We start from the raw sequence: 27,197 nt of genomic DNA on the forward strand, positions 1-27,197 counted from the left end.
AGGCCGCGGCCCTGAGCCCGGCGGAGCCCGGCGGAGCCCGGCTAAGCCCCGCGAGCGCACGGAGCCCCGAGGCCTCGGCTGCCTCCCAAACTTTTCAAAGTCGGCCCGCGGCTCGGCCGGCCTGGGCTCCGAGCTCGGCCGGGAGGACTCCAGGGACCGAGAGGAGGACCCGGAGGATCAGGAGGAGGACCCAGAGGAGGAGGGGCCGCCGCATCAAAGACACCGGCTTCCCGCGGCCCGGGGGCGAGCCATGCGCGGCGGTCGGTAATGTCAGCGGAACAGGACAAGGAGCCCATCGCGCTGAAGAGAGTTAGAGGTAACGGAGCTGGGTTGGGAGGACTGAGGGAGCTCGGGCCCGTGAGGAAGCCACCGGGGCGACCCGGGCCTAAGTGCGCGGCTCCAGGCGCCCGGGGTCCCCACTTTGTGTGCAGACGTGCAGCGCTCAGCATCCCTTCCTACCCGGCTCCTCTCCTGCTCCCCACCACACAGCACAATAGACACCTCGGGGTGAAAAAGAGACACCCGCGAACAATACCCACCCCCCCAGAAAACTAAGTTGCACTGCCAGAGAGTTGAGGCGCTTGGCGGAATCACCTCCCTCCAAAAGGCAAACACATATTCAGTATATTTTCTTTTAGTTGAGAGAGAGGAACTAGATACATTCAGAAGGCGTTTTCTTTATTAACCAATAAGATTAAGAATCAAATCATACAAAAACAGCTTCCTGCATCATTGGTTTTCTTCCTTGCCTTACTGTCTCAGAGAAAACAGAGAGAAGGGCGTACTAAACAAAAGGTACTGCATGTAAGTTTAAAACACACACACATACTCACTACCACATACCATCTGGAGATTTGGAGATACCTGCCAGCCCTTATTTCCAGCTCCGGGTGGGTTTCTCAGTCTGGGAGTCTCAAAGTTTGTTCATTGTGCAAATATTTGTTGAACATGTACTAGGTACTAAGTACTGTGCTTGGCATGGGTTAAAACAGTGAATAAAGAATTTAGATGTTCTTTACACAGGAGTGCACCTCTCAGTAAACAATATAGATGGTAAAGTACTGTGCAAAATACCAAAGCAGGGAATGGGGGTAGAAAAGACTTCCAGGGAGCGAAGGCCAGGAGTGTGTAGAAGGTGACCTGGAAGGTGGGCTGAAAGGAAGATGACACAATCCCTGTCTTACCTGGGGAGAAGGCACTCCAGGCAAAGGGAACCAGAGATGCAAAGGCTTTGGGTTTGGTTTGCCTGTGTATCCAAGCCGTGCCAAGGCAGCTATGGTAACTTGTGGCAAGGTGAGCCAGGATGAGCCGGGACAGCCAGGTGTGATGGGCTGAGGGTGGGTGTGTCTTGAGAGTCATTAAGGCTTTGTCTTTTGCTAGGCACGGTGGGCAGGCCTTTAGCTCCAACACTGCTGAGGCAGAGGCAGGTGGATGTCTGTGAATTTGAGGTTAGCATGATCTATACTAGTAAGTTGCAATCCAGCTATTGAGACCCTGTCAAAGAAGAAAAAAAAAAAAAAAGAAGGCGCCGGGTGTGGTGGTGCACGCCTTTAATCCCAGCCCTTGGGAGGCAGAGGCAGGTGAATTTCTGAGTTCCAGCTAGGGGTACAGAGAGAAACCCTGTCTCAAAAAAAACAAACAAAAGAAGGAGGAGGAGGAGGAGGAAGAGGAGGAAGGCAGACAGGCAGACAGATTTTGGCTTTTACTCTGAGATGGGAACTGCACAGTTTTTCAGAAAAGCAGTATTGGGTTCCTAAGGGGTTTGTCTGGGTGTTGTGCAGAAAATCAGACTGAGGGGAATGACTGAAGCAGAGAGGCTACTGCGTAACCTTTCCATCCACCGCCCCCCAAAAGGATAAAGTGCACATAAGTCGGCAACATTTCCTTTTGCCTTATGTGACCACGGACATCCATTGATGTCTTGGTTCAGTGTGACTTCCGCATGCACATGACCCCAGTGCAGTGGCACCCATGTTCTTCTCTCAAATGTTTAGGGAGAATTCTCTTTTTCTAGCACTTGGAGGATGGTTCAGTGGGCAAAGCATCTGCCCATCAAGTGTGAAGCTCTGAATCCAGGTGCCCAAGACCCCAGTAAATGCCAGGTGGGTGTGGTGGCTCTCCTGTCACTCCAGCAGGTGAAAGGGAGACAGGTGACCCCCCAGAGCAAACTAGACTCTGACTCAGTGAGCGTGGGTTTCAGGTAAGAGACCCTGCTGGAATACATACGTTAGAAAGCAATGAAGAACCCACCTCTGGCCTCCACGTGCACGTAAAAAGGAAGAAAAGGAGAAATGGACTCTTTAGTTATTGAAACAAAAGTTTTAACTTAGAGCAGAGTGTTGCTTTTAAAGGCTTGATGTCTGACAACCTTTCATTTGGTGAATTTTTGTTGTGGTGTTGTTTGTTTGTTTTGAGACAGGGTCTTACTGTTGTAGCCTTGGCCATCCTGGAACTGACTATGTAGACCGGGCTAGCCTGGAACTCACTGAGCTCTGCCTGCCTTTGCAGGGGGTGCAGGGATTAAAGATGTGCACCACAGTATTCCGGCTGGTGAAAGATGTAATCCTGTGTTGTTTGTGATTTAGACTTGCTGAAGCCATCAAGGAATAGGCCCTTCTGAGATGCACTTTTCCCCTGAGATTTTTGCAATAGAAGTTTGCCTGTTATTATGAATTGCTTCAGGGTTTACGGAAAGGAAACAGCTCCCGGGGTTGTACCTTTGATCTTAGCAGTCTGTCCTAAGCAAATGTAACGTTAATTGGAATGCGTTAGTATTTGATAGTGTGGCCAAGAATACAGATAATCCTTCATATTGCTGTGTTTGCAGCCACATTAGCAGTAGGCAGTTGGCTCAATTTTCAGCTCAAGAATATTCTAAGAGTGAAGATCCCCAAATACAAGAAAATACACAGCCAATATTTTTACAGCATGGAGAGTATCTTTATAATAACTCATTTCCAGACATTAATTTTCCAGATATTTTTGGATTGGTTCCTAGTCCATAAAAGTTTTGTGTTCCTTTTTTTGTTTTGCTATGATTTGGGTGTTTGTTTGTTTGTTTGTTTGTTTAATCTTTGAGACAGGGCTTCTCTGTGTAGCCCTGGCTGTCCTGGAACTCACTCTGTCGACCAGCATGGCCTCAAAGTCACAGAGATTGGCCTGCCTCTGCCTTCTGAGTGCTGCAGTTAAATTTAAAGGTATGCACCATCAAAGGTATGCATCATTGTTTTGTTTTTTTTAAAAAGACTCATGTTATGTGGTCCAATTGGTTCAAACTCCAGGCAGACTCCTGCCTCTGCCTTCTGAGGCAGAAACTGCAGGCATGCACGAACAAGCTCACCCTGCTTCTATCTGAGCTTTTCTGAAGCAAAATACTGCTGAAATTAGCTGCCCTGGAACCGTTTTTTTTTGTTTTGTTTTGTTTTGTTTTTTTTTGGTAAATTATATATATATTTTGAGACTCTTTGCAAGATGTGGCTTTTGTGCAGTATAGATTCTAGAGCCGAGTTTCCCAGGCTGTTCTCACCCACTTGTTTTTCCTGGTAGACCTTAGAGTGGTTTTGTGTTTATTTCATGTGTATTAAAAGACTTCATTAAATTCATGACCTAGGGGTGTGTATGTGTGTAAGATTTGCATACATATGTGTGTATGAAATATGTGTGTGTGTATATATATATATATATGTGTGTATATATATATACATATTTCAATTTAAATGAATTGTTTTTTAAAGGAGATTTATTTTATTTCAAAGTGTGTGTATATGTGGAGGGGAGGTGCCTATGCATGTGAGTACCAGTCATCTTAAAACCAGGAGGACATATGATGCCCTGGAGATAACGTTACAGTTGTGAGCAACCTGATAAGGGTGAACCAGACTCGCATCTTCTGCAAGAGCAGTGTGTGCTCTCAAACACGGAGCCATCTCTCCAGAGCCTTAAATGAATTGTTAAGAAAACAGTACAGCCAAGCAGTGCTGGCACAAGCCTTCAGTCTCAGCACTCAGGAGGCAAAGGCAGGTAGGTCTCTGAGTTTGAGGTCAGTGTGGTCTTCATAGTGAGCTCCAGGGCTGTGCAGAGAAACCTTGTTTCAACAAAAGTAATTTAGGGGCTGGAGAGGTGGCTCCTCACTCAGTAGTTTATATACTTACTGCTTTTGCAGAGAACCCAAGTTCAACTCCCAGTAACCCAGGTCGGATGGCTTAACAAGGGCCTCAAATTCCACCTCCAGGGGATCCTGTGGCTCTGGTTTCAGAGGGCACCTGCAGTCTCTCTCTCACATGTACACATGATTTAAAATCATAATAAAAGTAAATCTTTTTAAAAGTAAGTAAGATGGCTCAGCAGGTGGCGGTGTTTGTTGTGTCAGCCTGGTGACCTGAGTTGGGTTCATGGGACTCCAAAATAAAAGGAAGAAAAGTGACTTTAAAAACGTATCCTTTGACTGACACATGTATGCTGTGGAACAGCTACTCCTCCACACATGATGAGTGAATGAATGAATGAATGAATGAACGAATGAGTGAGGAACTGCAATAGGTAGAACTCGGGTTTGACAAAAATGAGATGTCATTGACTGAGGACTTTGCTGTAGCGTGCTCTTATAGATCAAAAACATCACACCTTTAATCCCAGCACTTGGAATGTAGATGCAGGTGGATCTCTGTGAGTTCCAGGCCAGCCTTGTCTACAGAGTGGGTTTCAGGACAGTTCAGAACTCCATAGTGAGACCTTGTCTTGGAAAAAAAAATACCCGAAGACATCATAATATCTTGTTATTAAATGCAGATTTCCATGGGGCTTGGTGGATGGCTCAGTGGTTAAGAGCATGGGCTGCTCTTCCAGAGGACCCGGGTTCAACTCTCAGTACCCACTGTCAGTTCACAATCATCTGTGACTCCAGTTCCAGGGGCTCCAGTGCCTCTGGCCTCCTTCAGCACCAGATACATGCACATAGTGCAAAGACAAATATGTCGGCAAACAGTCATATGCATAAGATAAAAGTCAATCAATATTTTTAATGCTTTTGGAGGGGTTTCTTCAGTTGGGCAGAATGTTTGCCTACCATGAGGGAAGCCCTGGACTTCTTCAGATAAACTGGATGAGGGGCACAGGCTTTTAACCCCAGCACTTGGGAGACAGAGGCAGGTTGATCTCTGTCTAAATAGTGAGATCCTGGACAGCCGGGGATATTAATGGAGAGACCCGTCTCAAAAAAACCAGAGAGAGGCAAGGGAAGGTGTGTGTTTCAAGGTCATCCATGGTTACCTAGTGAGTTAAAGGCCAGCGTGCAGTAGATGTCTCTCCAAAAAGAAAAACATCAATACAAGAATTCCCATGGAGGCTTAATCTTGAGGGGAAATCACAAAAGAATTGAGGAAGAGAAACAAATTCAGAGATGAGGAATTATGAATAACCAGAGTTAGCAGTAACATAAGGGGCAGGGTGACATTTACAGAAGTGACAGAGAAGTCCTATAATGTACTAACAGGAGGTGTTACCAATAGGCAATATTTAGTAAATGCCCCACTGGGATGGATGAATGGAGGGTTAGGATTGAGAGTGGAGAAATATGGCAGAAATTGGCAGAAGAGCTAGTGGAAGGACGGGAGGGAACAGTTTCCATGTTTAACATTGGACTGTGTGTGACTCAGTACATCAGCAGCAGGCGTCTGAGTCTGGCTGTAAGCCTATTGTTCAACTCCACCCACACCCCCAGGGTTTTCCAGTGTATGCAGAGAGTATACCTGACATGGCTTGTAACTGAAGCGAGTCGCTTATGTCAGAAACAGAGACCTGGAAGTCGTAGGTAAACAGGTGAATACTAATTAACATCTTGGGAACACACAAGCGTACCCGAGAGAATGAAGAGCCTTGAGGTTTCAAACGTTGAAAAATACTAACATTTGGGAGACAGATGGAGAAGACTGAAGCAGAGCAAGAGAGCTGTCAGGAAAGATGGAATGGTGGGAGGAAGTCACACGCAGAAGAAGAAGAGCGCACTTACGAGGGACACACAGATGAATCTTGGTGTTTTAAAGAACATTTATTAGGAGGAACAACAATAGGAACTAACCAGTACCCCCAGAGCTCCCTGGAACTAAACCACCGATCAAAGAAAACATATGGGTGGGACTCACGGCTCCAGCTGCATATGTAGCAGAGGATGGCCTTGTCGGTCATCAATGGGAAGAGAGGCCCTTGGTCCTGTGAAGGTCCTATGCCCCAGTATAGGGGAATGCCAGGGCCAGAAAGCAGGAGTAGGTAGGTTGGGGAGCAGGGGGAGGGGGAGGGGATAGGGAATTTTTGGAGGGGGAACTAGGACAGGAGATAACATTTGAAATGTAAATAAAGAAAATATCTAATAAAAAATTAAAAAAAAATATTCTAGAATAAATTTGGTGGCACACGCCTTTAATCCGAGCACTCAGGAGGCAGAGGCAGGTGGATCTTTTGAGTTTGAGGCCAGCCTGGTCTACAGAATGAGTTCCAGGACAGCCAGGGCTACACAGGGAAACCCTGTCTCATAAGATGTATGCATTATTATGTGCAAGCATGCATACCTGTGTGAATTTATGTGCACTACGTGTGTTCAGGAGGCCACAGAGGCAAGAAGGCTTTGGATCCTCTGGAACTGCGGTTACAAGCAGTTGTGAGTGCCGAGAACTGAAATCAGGTTCTCTGGAAGAGCAGCCCGGGCTCTTAACTGCTGCACACCCTCTGTGTGTGTGTGTGTGTGTGTGTGTGCGTGTGCGTGTGTGTGTTTTGTTGTTGTTATTTTAAGTAGAGTCTTTTTGCTTGTATTTTTCAGACAGTATTACTTCGTGTATCTCTGGCTGTCCTGGAACAAGTTCTGTAGACCAGGCTGGCCTCAAACTCACAGAGATCTGCCTGCTTCTGCTTTCCAAGTGCTAAGATTGAAGGTGTGTGCTACCACCACCCCAATAGTAGAGTCTTACTATACAACACTGACAGGCCTGGAATGTACTGTTGAGACCAGACTGGCCTTGAACTCACAGAGATCTGTCTTCCTGAGTGCTGATGTTAAAGTCATGCCACACCACCACTCAGCTGGTAGTGTGTTATTATATAACACTGGCTGGTCTGGAATGCTGTTTAGACAAGGCTAAGGCTGGCCTTGAATTCACAGAGATCTACCACCCTTCTGCCTCTGGAGTGCTGGGATTAAAGATATGTGCTGTCTTTCCCCAGATGGAACTTTAAAAAAAAAAAAAAGATTTATTTCTGAGTATCTGTCTCTGTCTTTCTCACTGTCTCCATTCTTCCTACCCCCATCCCTGTGTGTGTGTGTGTGTGTGTGTGTGTGTGTTGTATGCACTCTCTTGCGCCTGTCCTATGCAGGAGCCTAAATGTCCAGACTGGAGCATTGTCTACCTTTGGGTTGCTGGCCTTTATAACACCCATGTAGACACTGGTCCCAGACTCCTGTGCTCTGACAACAGTTAGTGTTTAACTGTGGAGCCCTTTCTCCATTCTGTCTTTAACATGTTGACTGGAAGTCATGTGTTTTACCTCTTGGTTGTATGACAGAAACTCCTTATGGGATGAAGGTCTGTTTTGACTCACAGTTTCAGGTTCCATTGTGGGGAAGGGACAGTAGTGGGCACTCGTGGTGGAGGCTTGGTCACATGACTGCAGACAGAAGCAGGGAGAGCTAGACCAGAATCAAGAATAAGTAGACTCTTAAATGCCCCCCCCCCTCGGGGGCTGGAGAGATGGCTCAGCGTTTAAGAGCACTGACTGCTCTTCCAAAGGTCCTGAGTTCAAATCCCAGCAACCACATGGTGGCTCACAATCATCTGTAACGAGATCTGATGTCCTCTTCTGGAACAGCTACAGTGTACTTACATATAATAAATAAATCTTAAAAAAAAAAAAAAGGCCAACCTCTAGTGATCTACTTATGCCAGTAAACTCATTCCCTTAAGGCTCTTCTGCCTGGCACACAAGCTGGGCATAGTGGCACAAACCTGTAACCCTCAGTAGGTTCAGTAGGCTGAGGCAGGAGAATCTTGAGTCCCATGCTGTAGTTAGCTCTCGTGCTCTCTCTCTCTCTCTCTCTCTCTCTCATAGACACACACATACACCACCACCACAACACAATACATAAATAAATGATTTGGTTTTGATTTTTTGAGACGGGATTTCTCTGCATCTGTTCTGAAACTTGCTCTGTAGACCAGGCTGGCCTCAAACTCACAGAGATCTGCCTGTCTCTGCCTCTAGAGTGCCGAGATTAAAGGCATATGCCACCATGTCTGGTGATTTTTATCTTTTAAAGATATACTTTAATTTTTTTATGTATATATGTATATAGATCTTAAATATATTTTGCCTGCATGTATGTATGTGCCTGGTGCTGGGATCAAAAGCATATGTGGCACCACACCCAGCTTATAAATTAATAAATGTAATGAAAAATTTTTAAAAGACAAACAAATGTAGGAGGAGATATTAAAATAATATCTTCAACTTCCAAAACAGAGAGTGAATGAATCTAAAAATGAACAAAGTCCTGGAAACATAGCCCAGGAGTAGATTATTTGCTTAGCATGTGTAAGGTCCTGAATTTGATCCCAACACCATTTAAATAAATAAAATGTAAGGACAAAATATAACTTTCCCAACTTAATGATCTTTTTTTAAAAAATAGTGTTCATGGTTCTTTTTGAAGGTGTACTTTTAAATTTATTTTTATTTCATGTACATTGGTGTTTTGCCTGCATGTATGTATGTTTGAGGGTGTCAAACTCCCTGGAATTGGAGTTGTAGACCACTGTGAGCTGCTGTGTGTGTGCCGGGAATTGAACCGGGTTCTCTGGAAGAGCAGCCAGTGTTCTTAACCATGAACTAATTCCCCAGTCCTAAGGTAATGTTTTTTTCAAAGTGTTTTTTCTTAATCCCTAGAGCAGTGGTTCTCACAGGTTGGAGGAGTTGTCTAAGACCCTTAGAAAACACAGGTATTTACATTTCAACTCACAACAGTAGCAACATTACAGTTATAATAGTTAATGTATCATCAAAAATAATATATAGTTAAAGAAGCAGCAGTGTTATGGTTGGGTCAGCACAACATGAGGAACTGTATTAAAGAGTTCATAGCGTTAGGAAGGTTGAGAACCACCTCCCTACATGAGTCTTTTAAAAACTCTCTTGAGCTGGAATGTGACTCACTTAACAAAAGTGCTTGCTTAGCGTGCAGAAAGCCCCAGACTCCATCCCCAACACTGCATAATTTCAGAGAGGTGACACATGTCTGTAATCCGAGCACTGGAGAGGTGAAGGCAGAAGGATCAGAAGTTCAAGGTCATCTTTATCTACCTGGTGACTTAAAGGCCAACCTGAGCTACACAAGCCCCTGTCTAAAAAGAAAAGGGAGCCGGGCGTGGTGAGGCACGCCTTTAATCCCAGCACTCGGTGGGCAGAGGCAGGTGGATTTATGAGTTCGAGGCCAGCCTGGTCTACAAAGTGAGTTCCAGGACAGCCAGGGCTATACAGAGAAACCCTGTCTCGAAAAACCAAAAAAATAAATAAAATATAAATAAATAAATAAATAAATAAGAAGAAAAGGAAAGGAAAGGAAAAAAATAAAACAAAAAGGAAAAGGAGACAATTTCCCTTAATGAAGAAAACACTGCAGTTTATTTTCCTTTAGTTCCATGAAATACTAGTGAATTTTAAATTTTAATGCTGTTTCTTAAAACATATTGTCTGGTGAGGCTGGAGAGATGGCTGTCGTTAGAGCACTGGCTGCCCTTCTAGAGGACCAGATTAGATTCTCAGCACCCACAGGAGGGCTCCCAGCTGTCTGGGACTTCAGTTCCGGAGGATCTGATGCCCTCTTCTGGCCTCTGTGCACACTGCAGGCATGTGGTACACAGATGTACATGTGAGAGAAAAAAAACTATGTACAATTTAATTTTTTTTTTAATTAAAGACTTAAAAAAGGGCTGGAGAGATGGCTCAGAGTTTAAGGGCACTGACTGCTCTGCCGAAGGTCCTGAGTTCAACTCCCAACAACCACATGGCGGCTCACAACCATCTGTAATGAGATCTGATGCCCTCTTCTGGTGTGTCTGAAGACAGCTACAGTGTACTTCCATATAATAAATAAATAAATAAATCTTTAAAAAAGATTTAAAAATATGATTTTATGAAAGTATTACTACGTGTTCCTCTGTATACACAGAAGGAAAATAGAGCCGTCGACAGCAAGCCGGGTGTCTGAAGTGAGTTAGAGCCGTCGACAGCAAGCCAGGTGTATGAAGTGAGTTAGCCTCACGGTTGTGTCTGGCTGGTGGGACTTGAGATGCTTTTCAGTCGATGTCTGATCTGGAGACAGAAACCACAGCAGGTTTTAACAGTCATTACCAGATGGCGAATATAAGTGACCACAGCATGGAAGTAGGATTTTCATGGCGGTGGCAGCTCTTGGAAACAACCACCATCACTGAAGCTTTCAGACAAACCAAGCAAGGCTGGAGCTACTAAAATACGTGAACTCCAGGAGGGAAGCATGTGGGATATAATCCCAACTTCTGAGAAAATGATGCTACATGGGGTCTCACTCCAGCCTTGACTTGGAGGAGAGGGGTGAAGTTCTGAGGATCAAACCTGGGTGTGAGGCACCTGTGAGGCCAATGCTCAACTCCAACCCAAGCCCTCCAAGGTTTTTAAAAAAGTATTTACTGGGACAGGGGCTATTTACTGTGGTGTATTGTTGTAAGCCTTGCAGCTCTGAGGGGGAAGGGCTGTCCCAGTGGAAGCAAGTGTTGCTGCTCTGAGGGGAAAGGTATCCTGGCAGTTGAGAGCCAAATCACATTGTGCAACAAACCTCCTTACATAAGAGGTTTATTGGGAAAGACACAAGAGGGTGGCTGCCTCTGCTCAGGTGAGAAGCAGCAAAGAACTGACCCGGAGACAGGTTTTTCTTTCCAGCAGACTTTTCCAGGAGATTTCCAGAGCAGTGACTGGTAGGATTTCAAGTCGTGATCTTGGGACAAGCCCAAGGATTGGTGAATTTTTGAGCTCAGAGATTGGTGGGTTTTCAAACCCAGAAGTGAGCTCTGACATTTTACCTTACACACTCCCCCCCCCTTTTTTTGTTTATTAGTAATAAGCTATCAGGTGTAGTACAACCAATTTAAGCGTATCCCTGATTCGCTTACTGAAACTCAGACTACGGTTATTTTATTTGACTTTGACATTTGGCAGCTGAGGTAGGATCAAGCAAGGGGATGGAGCAGCAGATTTCAGCATCTCAGCATCCCTAAGGGTAAATGAATCCTGTCACAGCTGCTCTCTTAGTCTTCCATTCTGCATTCCATTAAGCATTAAGAATGATTTTCTGCTCTTTGAGCAGATGAAAGACAGCTTTCTTTAAAAGTCAGTTTGGATTAGATCAGATTGTAATATCAGTTTTCACTTATAGCATTTAAAAGAATGGTATGGAAAGTCTTGAGGATTTTGTAGTCAATAAGGTCTAGTGGCTATGCAAAGACATTTCTTTTTTATGTCTCAGACAGTCTCAGAGCTGTTCTTACATAGCAGGATCAACACATACATTGCCTGTCTTGTTGATCTCACCAATCTCCCTCTTTTTGTTTGTTGCCAAGGTCATCAGGGTGGCTTCCCCGGTCAAATCTTATTATCAATGATTTGGATGGACGATACAGCTTCTCTTTTCCTGTCAGAACAAATGTAAAACCTCATCCCCAACATAACATATTTCCTTTCTCTCATTTTGGAATTAGGACTTGTATAGGCTGATCTAATTCAGCAGTTCTTTCTGAAATCCGGTGTATCTTAGCAATTGTGCTATTTGTCTCATTGACTTTTAAAGAGCCTAAAGTCAACAAAGCACGTTTTAAACCATCTTTTGGAGATACTAGATCCTTCTTCTGTTCTATGAGCATGTTCTTCAAAGTCCTGTTAGGTCTTCTTATAATGGCTTGACCTATAGGATCGTGAGCTATAACTGGAATAGGCCTCATCCATGATGTCCATAAGATTGTTGTATTTTAATGGACATGTATGTGTGAGCATCATCAGTTTTAATCTGGAAAGGCATCTCCAAGATAGCCATCGTTTCTAATAAATGTGCAATCTCAGAATCATCCCCCTCAGAACTCCAGGCAGAAGTCCATTGGAACTCCAAACATGTATCAACTGTATGACCTATTAACATGTGTACGTATCTTAATACTCCAAACTATAAAATGAAACACACAATCTGTTGTTTGGCATTTCTCTAAGTTCTGCATAAGCAGAATCTGGATTCTTAATTCAATATATTGCATCTCTCTGGGCTACTGTGGAACCTTTCTGCCTGGAACTATGCTTTTTGATGTTATTGTACGTTCCAGATTGAATTCTTTTGAGATTTAAAGATTTTGATTTAAATATTCCTTTAACCTCTGTTTTATGGTCTCTAGTTTAGTATCTAATTTCTCAGTCTCTTCTTTCTCCAAGTCTGTTTTGTTCTGATTTCTCCCAAAGATGATATACAAAACTGTAATCATTGAAAAAAACATAGCCATTTGTATGCTGATAAGCAAAACAAGATCACATTGAACCCGGAAGCACTGTATTATTGTGTTCCCTCCATCCCAAATATGGAAGGCATTTTTCTTTTATAATTTCAAAACTTCTCCCTGAAGACTTTATTTCTTACATTTAAATTAAAATTTTCTCTTTATGTTTTTTTTATATTTCGTTTCCCTTCTCTTTTATTGTTCTTTAAACTCAATACCTTATTAGTGAGATTCTTGGGAATTTTTAGTTTGTATCTTGTGCTATGTTAGCCCCACCCCAGCTAGCTTAATCAGTAAAGCATGTGACTATTAATCTCAGGGTCATAGGTTCCTGCCCCACATTGGGCACCAAAATGTATAACCAATTTAAGCTTATCTACAACTAGGTTACAAATAAATGAGACTCAGACTATGGTTATCTTATTTGGCTTTGACAATTACTTAGGGGTCACCCCTAATCTACTTTTCTAGCTGATGACCTGGCTACCTCCCCAGCAGCGTACCCCAGATACTTGCTGTTTCTCCTGGCCAAGTGGTTCTCGTGGTTCCTCTCCCCTCACAATTATTTCTTCCTTTCTGGTTCTCCCTCCTTCTCTCCTCTCTCCTCCAACCAGGTCACTCTAACCCACCTACCTCTAATCCCTCCAGTAGTCCCTCCAGTAAAGTAGCCAATTTTACATAATCAATAGTTTTAAACCAAGGAACAAGTTTTACACAACAAAAGCTTGTAAGCATAAAAATTCACTTATAGGCCTAGACCTTTGGGTCTAGAATTTAGCATTACAATATACAGCAACAGACCAAACCTCAACAATCAGGGCTTAGGGGATCATGTTATTGTTACACGACTGTCACTCTGATTGGGGGCACCTAGGTCCTTGGGGCAAACTTGACCTTCAGTGTCAGGGTGTTATCTGAGGTCATAGGCCTCTGGTCCTATATTTAGGGGCTGATAATCCTGTAATAGCAACTGGTTACAAATCTGGTTAGAAATCTTTCAGATCTTTAGATTTCTGGTGAAGAAATCTAGACAAGCAGATTATGAGACAGGGTACAATTAATAGTTAGGAAAAGAAGGAAGAGGCAGTGTCCAATTCCATGTTGGATTGTCAGTGATGCACTGTCCAGACACATTGAGCCATTCCTTATGTTTTTTGGAGATCTGTCTGGAGTATTTTTTCCTATACCCAACTGATTGACATAAAAATCAACATTCTTCCCTGAGGAAGAGACAAAGACCACACTTCTCCACTGTTAGTAAATCTAATCCTGGCCAATTTGTAGCCCTACAGCAGCCAGTGGGCCTGTTTGACCCTGGAGGGTGAGGATCTGAGCTACCTGTTGGAGATCCTAGATGAACTGAGAGAAAAACTGCTAGGAGGCAGTTAGGGATGTAGTTAGTCCTTCTGTTCCAGTGGCACTGCCAGAGGATAAACCCAGGTTGTGAAGAAGGATAAGACCTGAACCATTCATTTGTCACTCATGTCATGCCAGTTTAAACTCTGGAATGGGATTGGGCAAGGGCTCTTCTCCAGGTTCCACCCCCAATTTTGGGAAAGGGAACACCAGGGCACAAATCCCAGACCACAAAGCGGATAGGCAGCAGAGAACGTGAGTGCCACAGGGGACTGAGGGGTTGTGAATGTTGCGACATGCGGGCTGGGGGGTAGTGCTCAGGGTCAAGGTATCACCACAGTCCGAGGAATGCAGTGTGCCCATAAAGTGTGTCTCTGAGGGGTTGAATCAGTCTGCGATACCCCAGATAAATAAGGAGTGGGGATTTGGCTGAGAGCCGTTACTGAGCAGTAAGGTGTGGTAGTGAGTATGATAGTCCAGTGGGTGATGGTGGGTGTGAGTTTGACTCAGGAGGTACATGCATCCAGCACTTTCCAAAGTGGCCAGGCAGTGTTATTCAGTAGCTGGTCTGCAATTAGGATGGCCCACATTTGTTCCATGGTATGTGCAAGACCATTATGAGTAACCTTGTTAAGTTTTTGGCCACTTTTTATAGTAAATTTCCTTTTAGTTATAGAGAAAACAGGCATGGGGTGTTAACCTCTAGTGAAGGAGAGATGGATAAGTATGGGGGAGTGGATTAGCTTTTGACAGCCGAATAGAGAGAAAGTTCCTGACCCTATTAAGATGGGCTGTTGGTTACCAGTAGGGGTCTCCTGGACATTAAACACCCATATATAAGAGCTACATTGGACAGGTGTAGATAGGAAGAAATAGAGGAGAGAACAAGTTTTGATATAAAAAAATTGTTTTAGAATAAAGGGGGAAAGCTTGTTGAGTGGCAGAGTTGCTGCCATTGGAAACTGATCATGCCAATTTTGGCCACTGAACTGTCATGAAGCCATGCTGTTTATAGTAATAGAGTGAGGCTTTAATAAGATCTGTGTCTGTGGAGGGAGAGAGGAAGGGTCAAAAAACCAACTACAGAGTGAGTTCCAAGACAGCCAGGGTTACACAGAGAAACCCTCTTTCGAAAAACAAAACAAACACACAAACAAAGAGAAAATTCTACTCTGTTGTTTGGTTTAGTTTGAGACAGGGTCTCACTCTGTAGCCCAGGCTGGCTTGAAACCTGCCCCAGACTTCAAAATCTGGGATTATGGGTATGGCCTGGTTGCAATTTTTTATTTTAAATCATGAAGATTCTAGGTTTGTTAAATGTTTATCTGCATCTGTTGACATGATCACGTGTAGGGTTACCTCCCCCTTTATACTAAAATAGTTGATTTTGTTGCTTGATTTTCTATCTATCTATCTATCTATCTTTGTTTTTTTATTTTGTTTTGTTTTGTTTTGTTTTGTTTTTAAGACAGAGTTTCTCTGCCTAGCCCTGGCTGTCTTGGAACTCACTCTGTAGACCAGGCTATTGAACTCAGAGATCCCCCTGCCTCTGCCTCACTCCTGAGTGCTGGGTTTAAAGGTTCTACCACCACCTGGCTAGAAGTTTGAGGACAGCCTGAGATACTATCTAAAAAGCAAAAGCAAAGACGGGAAGACAGACAGACAGACAGACAGACAGACAGACAGACAGACAAGAAGGAAGGAAGGAAGGAAGGAAGGAAGGAAGGAAGGAAGGAAGGAAGGAAGGAAGGAAAGATGCTAACCAAAAAAGCAAACTATGAGGATTGTGTGAACATAACTACAGGAAACCACTTCCACATTCCGGATTTAACTAAAATGAAGTCGGGGTCCCTGGAACCTGGAGGGTTGGAGGGATGGCCCTGTAGAGTCAAGCCCTCAAAGACTCCGAGATTTAGATGCTGTAGGGCTAGGCTCCTGTGCTGAACACGTGCTCCCTAGCTGGGAGTGCTGTTTTAGGAGATCCGGCCTAAGGGGCTGTGCCTTTGGGAGCTGTATGTATCTGGTCCTCTCTTTCTTAATTGCTCTCTGCATCTTGTTTTCCTTGAGGTGTAACATTTCCTCCACCCTCGCCTTGGTGATCCAGTGCTTGGGCCAAGCAGCTGGGAGTGAAGCTCTGACAATTGAGCTGAACACTCAGCCTCACTTCTCTCAAGTTATAGCCAGCACTTTCTCACAGCAAGAAAGTAATACAACAGGTTAAATATAATAGAGACTGGTTGTTGGTGAGACGGCTCAGTGTGGAAAGGCGCTTGCTGAAACCTATCAACCTGAGTCTGGTCCCCTGATTCCTCAGTGGGAAGAGAAAACCTGTTCTCTCAGGTTGTCATTTGACCTTCACGCCCCCACCTCACACACACACCCATACACACACACACACCCATACACACACACACACCCATACACACACACACACATACACACACACACAAATATATCTTATATACACTTAAAATAGTCATAAGGATAAACAAAAATGATAAAGAAAGTAGATCTTTTTAGTGGCCTCAGTGACCATTCCTTTAATCTTTTAGGGACCTTGACTTAGGCCAAATTGGGACTGGTGGCTTCCATGCTGAACATGAATTTCAGGATTACTCAGCATGAAGTAGAGTTGGAGACTTTATTAAAAATATATTTTTCAGTTTTCTGCCTGCCTGTATGTCTGATCTCATTATATATGGTTGTGAGCCATCATGTGGTTGCTGAAAATTGAACTCAGGACCTTTGGCAGGACAATCAGTACTCTTAATCTCTGAGCCATATCTCCAGCCCCCTATTGAAGATATCTTAATGTAGACTTGAATTCTGAAAGTTAGGGAAAAAGAGGCACTCAGAAAAAAACTGATGACACTTCCAAGGGTAGGTGTGGGCTCAAGAAAGCGTGTATTCAGCCGGGCGTGGTGGCGCATGCCTTTAATCCCAGCACTCGGGAGGCAGAGGCAGGCAGATTTCTGAGTTCGAGGCCAGCCTGGTCTACAGAGTGAGTTCCAGGACAGCCAGGGCTATACAGAAGTTATGTCTCAAAAGTCTGACTATACCCGTTTTTGTTCATCCTTTGTCTTTGTCTTGTGTTAAGTGAAGTTATAGGATGCTCCAGAGATGCCCTGGGTGAAATTGTACTCTGATGAGGGGTTGAGTCCCGGAGAGCTCCAGGTTCACTGCTGGGGAGGAAACCGGCCTTCAGCAACTGCTATGCTAGATTCCTAGGGGAAGGGCTCCTCCCAGCTTCCTGTCCCTGTAATTGTCCCTGTCCTTATATCCTCCTGCCTTAATCATATCACAATGAGATCTGTGAAGCAGTTTCACCTCCAAGTGGGAATATTATGGGATTTACTTTTTTGTAGGTGGTGACAGTGGACTGGATGGGTTAGGAGGGCCCAATATACAACTCGGAAGCCCAGATAAGAAAAAACGCAAGGCCAACACACAGGTAAGTTGACATTTTTTAAAAGTATTGTTATTTTTAAGATCTGGTGTTTTGTTGTGGTTGTTTGTTTGTTTTAAAGCAAGTGTTTATGTGCATACGTGTTCAGGTACTCCAGGAGGCCTGAAGTTACAGGCAGTTGTGAGCCACCTGAGATGTGTGCTGGGAACTGAATTCAGGTCCTCTGGAAGAACACTTAACCACTGAGCAGCCTCTGGAGACCTGATGGTTTCCTTAGTAACAGTTTCACTTGGGGATCAAGAGGATAAGTGAATGTTTCCATCTGGCCATGTAGTTTGCTTCCTGTCTGCTTTAGAACCTAACAGAGGGTTCTGCACTCAGTGTGCTGTTTGCTAGTCTAACCTGTCATTCTTTTTAAAGATTTTCAAACAGTTTTAACTTGAAGTAATTGTTCTGTTATTATGGCAATCAGTATTGTATGGATATCATGAAGTAATTATAGCGGAAGTCTTTGTTGTAACTTGTGATTATAATAAACACACACACAGCCATTTATGGTTTTCTATTTATTTCTTAATGTGTTTGTTTATATGTGTGTGAGCACCTGTATGTACGGCTGTATATCATGTGCATGCAGTGCCCTTGGAGGCCAGAAGAGGGCGTGGAATCACCCAGAACTGGTTACAGGTGGTTGTGAGCTCCTGTGGGTGTTGGAAACTAAACCCCAGCCTCTGGCAGAGCAAGTGCTGTTTCCTTGGATCATCTCTCCAGCCTGCTTTATAGTTTGATTTGCTGTAAACTGAAGCACTCTTCTGCTGATAATGAATATGAGTTACTTTGATAGGGATCTAAATTATATTTTGTTTCCACTTTGGTCACTATCTGTGAAATCTAAAGTGTAACCATTAGATGTGTAGAGATTAGGGCTTTGAGAATGCTTTAATTATGGCTCTCCTGACATTAAAAAAAAAAAAAAACCACTTGGAATTTGTTTATCACTAAGTAGCTTTATGACTGTTTGGAGTATAAAAAAGTTTTGATTGGAGCACGTCAGTGTTTTAAGGGAGAGGATGGCACTGCAGGCAAGCACATGCATAAAAGCTATGGCAGGCCTCTGAAATGATTGATTTGTTTTTATTTTATGTGTGTGAGTGATGGTCCGCATATATTTCTGTATACCGGATGCATGCCTGGTAACCATGGTGAGCAAAAGAAAATATCAGATCTCCAGGATCTGAGCTACAGACAGTTGTGAGCCACCACATGGGTGCTGGGCCTGGAACCCAGGTCCTGAGGAGCAGCCAGTGCTCGCCACTGCAGAGCATCTCTCCTGCCCAGTGACGGGCTTCTTGAGAGAGCTAAATGAAGTTTGAAATAGCGACGAGTTTGAGCTAGAGAAGCGTGCCTCATCTCCATCCCTAAGTGGGGAAAACGTGTTTTATACTGCGGGTGTGTGTACCTGAGTGTCAGTGCCGGGGGAGGCCTGAGGAAGGTGTCAGATGCCCCGGAGCTGCTCTTGTAGGTGGTTAGGGTCTATGTGCTGGGCGCCAAACTTGGGTCCTCTGGGAGAGCAGGACGTGTCCTTGACCACTGAGCCATCTCTGCAGCTCTGTATGTTTTTATCAAATATAATTCAATATAAACGTCGGGGAGGGCAATTGAAGAAACTGAACTTGCATCAGGACTCTTTGTCTATTCTCCTTGCAGGGATCTTCCTTTCCTCCGCTGTCAGAGTACGCGCCACCACCGAATCCAAACTCCGACCATCTAGTGGCTGCCAATCCGTTCGATGACAGCTACAACACCATTTCCTATAAACCACTGCCTTCATCTAATCCATATCTTGGCCCTGGGTATCCTGGCTTTGGAGGCTACAGCACATTCAGAATGCCACCCCACGTCCCTCCAAGAATGTCTTCTCCCTACTGTGGTCCTTACTCACTCAGGAATCAGCCCCACCCATTTCCTCAGAATCCGTTGGGCATGGGCTTTAACCGGCCTCATGCTTTTAACTTTGGGCCGCATGATAATTCGAATTTTGGAAACCCACCTTATAATAATGTACTGACTCAGGACATTAACATGCCCGGTCAGCATTTTAGACAAGGCTCTGCTGAAAACTTCAGTCAGATTCCCCCGCAGAATGTTGGCCAAGTGTCTAACCCTGACCTCGCATCTAATTTTGCCCCTGGGAATAATTCAAATTTTACCTCTCCGTTAGAAACGAATCATTCGTTTATTCCACCCCCAAACGCGTTTGGCCAAGCAAAAGCTCCACTTCCCAAACAAGACTTCACTCAAGGGGCAACCAAAACCCCGAATCAGAATTCGTCCACTCACCCACCTCACCTAAATATGGAGGATCCAGTCAATCAGAGTAACGTCGAGTTAAAAAATGTCAACAGAAACAACGTTGTCCAAGAGAACAGCCGTTCGGGCAGCGCAGAGGCCACCAACAACCATGCGAATGGGACCCAGAACAAGCCCCGGCAGCCCAGGGGCGCAGCTGACCTGTGCACCCCCGACAAAAGCCGCAAGTTCTCCCTGCTCCCCAGCCGGCATGGCCATTCCTCCTCTGACCCTGTGTACCCGTGCGGGATTTGTACAAATGAAGTGAATGACGATCAGGACGCCATTCTGTGTGAAGCCTCTTGTCAGAAGTGGTTTCATCGCATCTGCACTGGAATGACCGAAACAGCCTACGGGCTCCTGACAGCGGAAGCATCCGCAGTGTGGGGCTGTGACACGTGCATGGCTGACAAGGATGTCCAGCTCATGCGCACTAGAGAGGCCTTTGGTCCACCTGCCGTGGGCGGCGATGCCTAAGTACGGCTGTCGGCTAACGTGGGTTCATTGTTCTGTGTAGAACAGAGATTTGGTGACATAGGATTTTAATGTTTGACATTATTTTTTTAAAGGCATACACAAAAATATTACATTTTAGTTCTTACTAACAATGCTTCATTTTATTGTTTTTTGTTTGTTGTCTTGAAATGAGATTAATGGGGGGGTTGCTGTAGAGACATTTACAAATAAATGTTCATTGTTATTTATCATAAACACAAAAGCCTCTTGAAGCTTCAAAATAATATATGACAAAAATAGGCAGGTTGTAACTTTTAAAAGTTAGAGTCATTGAAAAAAATGTATATTTCAGTGCTAAACTTTGACCCTGTGAACGTACATATATGGTTCAAGAGTAGACCAATTTAACATGTTCTCTGAATACAATCTGTGTGGGGATAACATAGGGGGATGTGTATCTTTAATAGATTTTAAATGGCTTTTTTTTTTCACTTCATTGTTAGAATTTGACACCTGATTCTTCCTCTTCTAGGGTCTTTGAAATATGTGAATTTCATTGTGTAAAATCAGTCTTTCCAGGATATCTATGTAGTTACTAGACAGACACTGGTCATAGCATATAGTCTATTCCAAGCAGTAGCTGCTAATTAACTGGTGGGCTGTGCCACATGAAATTGCTAATATCAGCTCGCTGGTTTTAGTAAAGTTGGCATAACACGTTTCCACATGTGTCGTTTAGAATTATGCTGGCATTGTGTTCTCTATTTTTAAATTACTCTTGTTTCTGCTAATGTTTTCCACATAATAATGCAGAGTGCTCAGACTTGTGAACACTTTCTTCCACACACTTCTAAACTGGGACAGTCTGCAAAGAGAGGGGCAGAAGTGGCCATGTGGTCTTACAGGGCTCCGCTGCTCTGAGAACTAAGCACTGGTGGTTGGAGGAATGTTCTGGAGTTCTGAGCCTGTAAGATGAACCTCAGGGAAGTTCAAAATCCACTTAAAGTAAAGGCCGGTGAAGAGGCAAGGCCAAAGCTTCCTTGGGGCTTTGCTTCAGGCTTAGTGGTTTCTGGTGTAACTGGGGATGGTGTGAGAAGGTACCTGAGAGGACCTTACCTCCAGAGGGATGCTCTAAGATCCTCCAAACTGACACACAGATATTTTAGGAGAGGATCATAACCTGTGACTTTAATAAACAAATGGTGTATAGGACAGTAGGTAGCAATTTAGACAACAGTGGGGTATTGATGACCATTCCTAATAATGCTTTGATATTCATTATCAGTGTGACCATAAAAAGTTCTGAATGTGGGGCTGGTAGCCTGGCACTGTATACAAGAGCCATTGCTGCTCTTGCAAAGGACCTGGATTCAGTTCCCTGAAGCCACAGTGGTCAATGTACAACCACCTGTATCTCCAGTTCCAGGGAATCTGATGCCCTCTTCTGGCCTTTATAGGCACTGCACACACAAAGTGCACATATATATGTTTGTGCATGCACAGATACACATAAAATAAAAACATCTTAAAACATAATAATCAAAGGGATTAAAATGTAAAAACCCTGAGCACTCTGCTGCTCTTAAAGAGGATAATTACTACAGGAAGCTTGAGGGGAAGGACACCCGTGACAGCAGCCCCATGTTATCAAGAAACTTAAGGTATGTGAAGATTTTTGACTTAAGGGCTGGAGAGATGGCCCAGCAGTTAAGGGAGCAAGCTGATTTTTCTGAAGGACCAGAGTTTGATTCCCAGAACCCATGCGGCAGCTCACAACCGTCCATAATTCCAGTTCCAGAAGATCCCATACCATCTTCTAACCTCCTTGTGAGGGACACAGGCATACATGCAGACAAAACACTCATACACCTAAGAATAAATAAAAAGATATTTTGACTTAAAAAATCTTTTTGTTAATGAACAGAAACCATACCTTGACACAGTAGGCCACTTTATGTGTGTCTTGGGTCTCAATGTGCTGAGTCACAGTTAACTGATGAACCATGGGCTTTCTCACCCACCCTCATCCCTAGACCATTAATTAATGGAAAGCTAGCTTTTTACAATTTGTGCTTGTTTTCTAGGAAACAGCATGTTCCAATTAAGAAGTAGTAACTATAGGGCTTGAATAATTTACACAGTTGACAAAATGATTAATTGTGTGAATATTAGACCTCTGATACCCTGTTGGTAGAAAACAGTGTTTCTGATGTAGATCATTATTGACTTAAATTTTTTAAAAAATATATAGTGCTTTGGAGTGGGGGAAAATACAGTGCTTTAATTTTGACATAATAGTTTCGTACAATACAATGTACGCACGGTTTTCTCCCGCTACCCTTGACTGGCTAGAACTGTGTAATTATATAATAAATATTGTCACAATTTTAGGAAATGAAATGATAATGAGCTTTGTAACTAACGTCTCTTCGGGTGCAGGAAGGCCTGTGAGGTGGGGGGCTACCTGCCATGTGCTGGAGTTCAGTGGCTCCATGATCTCAGGCGGGTGGTTTTTGTTAGAGCTAACTTTCTAAATGTTTAAAGATCTGGTTATGTTTTTCTTGAAATTCTTTTGAGTGCTGACTTTTTGAAGATGTATCTTGGTTTTAATTCTGTGTATCTGCATGTGGGTGTCCACAGAGGCCAGGAGAGGGCATCAGATCCCCTGCTGGGATTAACAGGCAGTTGTAGGCAGCCTGTGGTGGGTACTGGGAAGCAAGCTCTGGACCACACACTTAACGCTTAGCCTCGCAGCCACCTCTAGCCATTGAGTCCCGACTCAGGGGGAGTTATGGACTTCATGCCGTGTGCTCACTCCTAGCATCAGGTCGTGACTCTGACTGAATGGAACAAGATGGCTGGTGCTCTCAGGAGTTAACACCTCAGTGTGGTAGTATTGATTTGGTAATTGTTAAAGATGGGTTATGTAGTTCGATAAGCCATTTCTTGCTGACGGTTTTAGTGGTTAGCTTTCTTTGTGTAGAAGTGACCTCCAGGGACATCATGTGATTTATTTCACTTTATTTCTAAGGCACTGCTTTAAAAAACAATACCGTTGAATTTCAAGTGCTTTACACTTACCAAGCATCATAGTAAGTATCTCTAAATATGAGAAAAACAGCGGACGCTCGCCTTTAATCCCAGCACCCAGGAGGCAGGGGCGGGCGGATCTCTGAGTTCCAGGCCAGCCTGGTCTACAGAGTGAGTTCCGGGACAGCCAGGCTCCACAGAGAAACCCTGTCTCACAAAACAAAAACAAGAACAGAAAAGAAAAACCACTGGAGGTGGAGACAGGAGGCTCTCTAGGAATTTCAGGATACATATTGAGACCCTAACTTTACAAAAAAGAAAGGAAGGAAGGAAGGAAAGAAGGAAGAAAGAAAGAAAGAAAGAAAGAAAGAAAGAAAGAAAGAAAGAAAGAAAGAAAGAAAGAAAGAAAGAAAGAAAGGAAAAAGAAAGGAAGAAAGAAAAGAAAAAGAAAAGTCTTACCTTTGTTTCAGCCATGAGTCACGGCTGAGCTTCGGCAATCACAGCTGACGAATATCTTCACACGTTTGAATTAATTTTCTTACTAGTTAACACATTCGTCTGTGCAAAATACTGTCAAAATTATAAGACATATAGAGATACATTTGGCGATGTAAAGGATGAATTATGAGTATAGCCAGAAAATTTGTCTCATTTTACACAAAGATGTCTGTTACACAGCTTTGACAGAGCTTTCTTAGGAAACATGATTAAAAAAAAACACTCCCAACTTCAAAAATGTATCAGGTGAAGAGGCATGGGCAGAATTGTGTCTTTTCTGGTCTGACCCTCTTTCTTCACTGACAGGCCTCCTCTCCTACACACTACAAACCTAGCTCACTGTTTATACCTGGGCTCGCTCAACAAAGCCAAGTTCCTGATGAAGTTGTAAATCATCAGTTTCTACGCTGGGATATGACCCAGCTGTGAACACTTCCTGCTCTAGAGAAGCCAGCTTCTGTTCCCATGGCAACTCACAAGCATGTGTAACTCCAGGTGTGGGGGATCTGATACCCTCTTTTGAGCGCACTGCATGTGTATGTGTGTGTGAATTCTGAGCTACCACGTGGGAGCTGAGATTTGAACCTGGGTCCTCTAGAAGAGAAGCCAGTGCTCTTAACCCCTGAGCCATCTCTCCATCGATGTCTGCAAAATTTGAAACTCGGAGCATGCACACGCACAAATTAGTTATTTTCTGAGAAGTTTCCTTGCTTGTTCAGTAGAGGGTTTCTGAACCCCGTGCTTCAGATATTACAGGATACACAAATACTGAAGCAACTTAGATAATTGAAGAAAATACATCTGCCTTCAAATAGAGTGCTTAGAGTTAGATTTGTGATCAGTGTCTTCTAGCTGGAATAGTGCTGCTCTTGTGGTTCTTGCTACCCAAATTAGAAGGTTACGTACAGGAATCCAGGCTTTCCTGCACTGGTGATTTATTTTGTGTAAATACACAAAACATAACGACAGCCAGGTTTGAGTTTTGCTTTTTGTTGATGTTTGGTTTTTGGGGGTGGGGAGATTGGTTTGATTTCGGTTGGTTGTTTTTTCAGACATCCAGTTCTGCCTAGTGATAGAAAAACCTCTTAGTGATATTGGTCACCATGCAATCTGATGATTTACCATCATAAAAATATCTCCCCCCCCCCAAATATCAAACAACTTCATCTAATAGTCTTTCAACCTTATTTGTCTTGAACAAATTAGCATGCCAGCATTTCTCTCACACCCAGGCTGATAGGACATTAAGCAGATACACGAGCAGATCTTTAAAGGGGGGTTCTAAGTGTGTAGAGCTTCGTTTTTGTAATGTAGAGAGGTTTTGTGTGCATGTACAGTTGTGCTGTTTTATGCTTTCCTAATTTAAAAAGTTGAAAAATCAACCAGACCCACAGAGCTCATTTGTAAATAATAGTCTGGAAAGTCAATATGAGATGGTTAGATTCTTAGGGAAGCCCGTGAAGGCTTAAAACTCTCTTAAATGACACGTTAGTGTAAGAGAGAAAGCGGTGGCCTTCCGTGCTCCCGATGTGCTGATGAAGTTGACTGGCATGGGCGGTTCCTACTTGCCCGCTTAGCTTCTGCTGTAGAAGGAAGTTTGTCTTCACTCCTCCAGGATGCTCCAACTATCCATCTTTCCTCTGATCAGAAGTTACTTTGTGAGCTATGGATGTGGCTCAGGTAGTAAAGCGCTTGCCTGGCATGCATGAAATCTGGATTCCATCCCCAGGACCACAAAAAAAATGGGCCACGGTGGTTGGTAGCCACCTGTAATCCCAGCACTTGGCAGATGGAAGTCAGAGAATCAGAAACTCAGCGCCATCCTCAGCTGTGGAACAAGTTTGAGGCTAGCCTGGGGTACATAAGACTATCTCAGAAAGTGGGGCAGGGGAGAAAGAAAGAAAAGCAGTGACTTTGTCCTGTGTTGTTAGGTGTCTAGGTTTTAAGAGAAGAGCATTTTCTGCCGGGATACAAATGAAGATAGTCGTGACATTATGTTACCTTTTTCAAAGAGTCTTTGGAATCTTTAACACCTAACATTTCCGACAATGTGGCTGCATCCCAGGTCCCACAGGAAGCAGTACTTTTTGCAGACCAGCTGCCCTGTCTTTGGACCACTTCCTTCAGACTGTCTGGACTTTTCGCAGCTTTCCTGTGCTCTGAGGTTCCCTACTCATCCCCAGACTTCAGTAACTTTCTCTCGCTCTCTCTCCTATTCCTCAGGAGAGCAGTATAAGATTGCATCTGCATTTACCGGTTCTGACATAGGAATTCGGAGGTACTGGAGCCCGGAGGCCAGGAAGAGCCCTCTCGGCTCCCAAAGCAGATGGTCAAAGAGAGATGGAAGAAGGAAGTTATGTATAAGCCAGAACCTCAACACATTGGACACTTGCCTGTGTGTCATTCAAAACTCAATAAAAACCACGGGTGGGAAACCTGGCCTGTGTCCAGTTTTACCAATAACACATTACGTGCAGTTATATCAAACAGTTCTGCAAGTACCTGTACCTTTCTTGTTCTGTGGACATGTACGTGGTATTGCTTGTTAGTTAAAATGTTATCTTTTATTTAAAAAAAAAAAAAGAGTCCTGCTTCTTATCATGATGTATGTGACTTGAACAGTTGTTTCATATTAAAACTCTCTCTTTCCCATGTACTGTTGTCATATGCCTCTTCTGGGGAAATCAGTTAAGTACTTTTATACAATCCCAAGTGTGTTCCACATTGGTGACATGTATTTTGGCAGTAGGTTGTCCTTTTGTTCTTAGTGTGTGTCTTAAGTCATACATGCACCAGTGCTGTGGTCTGTGGCAAAATTACTGTAATTCAAATTGGAAAATAAAAAGTTTCCAGACTTTGTCCAACCTTTATTCCCATGACAAAGGAAATTACTGTGTAATTCTAATGATTTTTGTCTGCTGGTACATTCTAAGGTATTCTAGGAGGTAACGGAGACATCAGTATTTATGGGTTAGTTTGTAATGGCTCTGATGTCTTTGAGGATTAAAATTTGGTGTTAGCTCATGGCATTCATAATACATAAATACATCTAAAAGTAGTGTAATTAATTAATCTCAGTGTTTAGTACCTGAACCGGGAGGCTCTGGAGTTGGAGGCCATCCTGGGCTGCTTAGCAAGACTGTCTCAAGAGGAAAAGAGTCTATCTACCTGTGGACATGATTTCTAAGGGATTCTCTTAGCTGACACACACAGATGACTCCTAACGGAAAGCAATACTCATTGTACTATAAGCAAAAGAATGGTTCTTCATTAATAAAGAACTTATTGAGAAAAGACAATTATTAATAAAATGCTTCTCGCTTATGTAGAATTTGTGACCATGCACACAAATAGGATGTCCTATTCATTTGTGCTGTATGATGACAGGTGTGGTGTTGAGATGCATGATCGTGATTTTAAAAATATTTAACTAGCGAAGCACATTTTCATCTTTTATTTTTGAGGTATTTATTTAAGAACACTAGTTTAAAAACATTCTTTGATGGAATCAGAGGAATGATCCAGCCCTTAAGAGGGCTTGCTGCTCT

The 27,197-nt window shown here is 43.5% G+C and overlaps 1 protein-coding gene across 1 annotated transcript; it reads left to right on the plus strand.

Moving 5' to 3' along the window:
* Window positions 1-26,942, plus strand: Pygo1 (pygopus 1). Its single transcript, NM_028116.3, has 3 exons — window positions 1-316; window positions 17,276-17,361; window positions 19,024-26,942. The coding sequence occupies exons 1-3, from the start codon at window positions 268-270 to the stop codon at window positions 20,140-20,142; spliced, it is 1,254 nt and encodes a 417-aa protein (NP_082392.1). The 5' UTR covers window positions 1-267; the 3' UTR covers window positions 20,143-26,942.
* Window positions 26,943-27,197: the final 255 nt, after the last annotated feature.

The sequence above is a fragment of the Mus musculus genome, chromosome 9 (genome assembly GCF_000001635.26).
Source record: "Mus musculus strain C57BL/6J chromosome 9, GRCm38.p6 C57BL/6J".
Taxonomy (NCBI): domain Eukaryota; kingdom Metazoa; phylum Chordata; class Mammalia; order Rodentia; family Muridae; genus Mus; species Mus musculus.

What these genes read in the sequence shown, in the direction of transcription:
- Pygo1 (NM_028116.3), top strand. Translation starts at nt 268, where the DNA reads ATGTCAGCGGAACAGGACAAGGAGCCCATCGCGCTGAAGAGAGTTAGA. An exon ending in CGCGCTGAAGAGAGTTAGAG is followed by an intron (nt 317 to 17,275) that starts GTAACGGAGCTG and finishes ACTTTTTTGTAG; the next exon opens with GTGGTGACAGTGGACTGGAT. An exon ending in AACGCAAGGCCAACACACAG is followed by an intron (nt 17,362 to 19,023) that starts GTAAGTTGACAT and finishes TTCTCCTTGCAG; the next exon opens with GGATCTTCCTTTCCTCCGCT.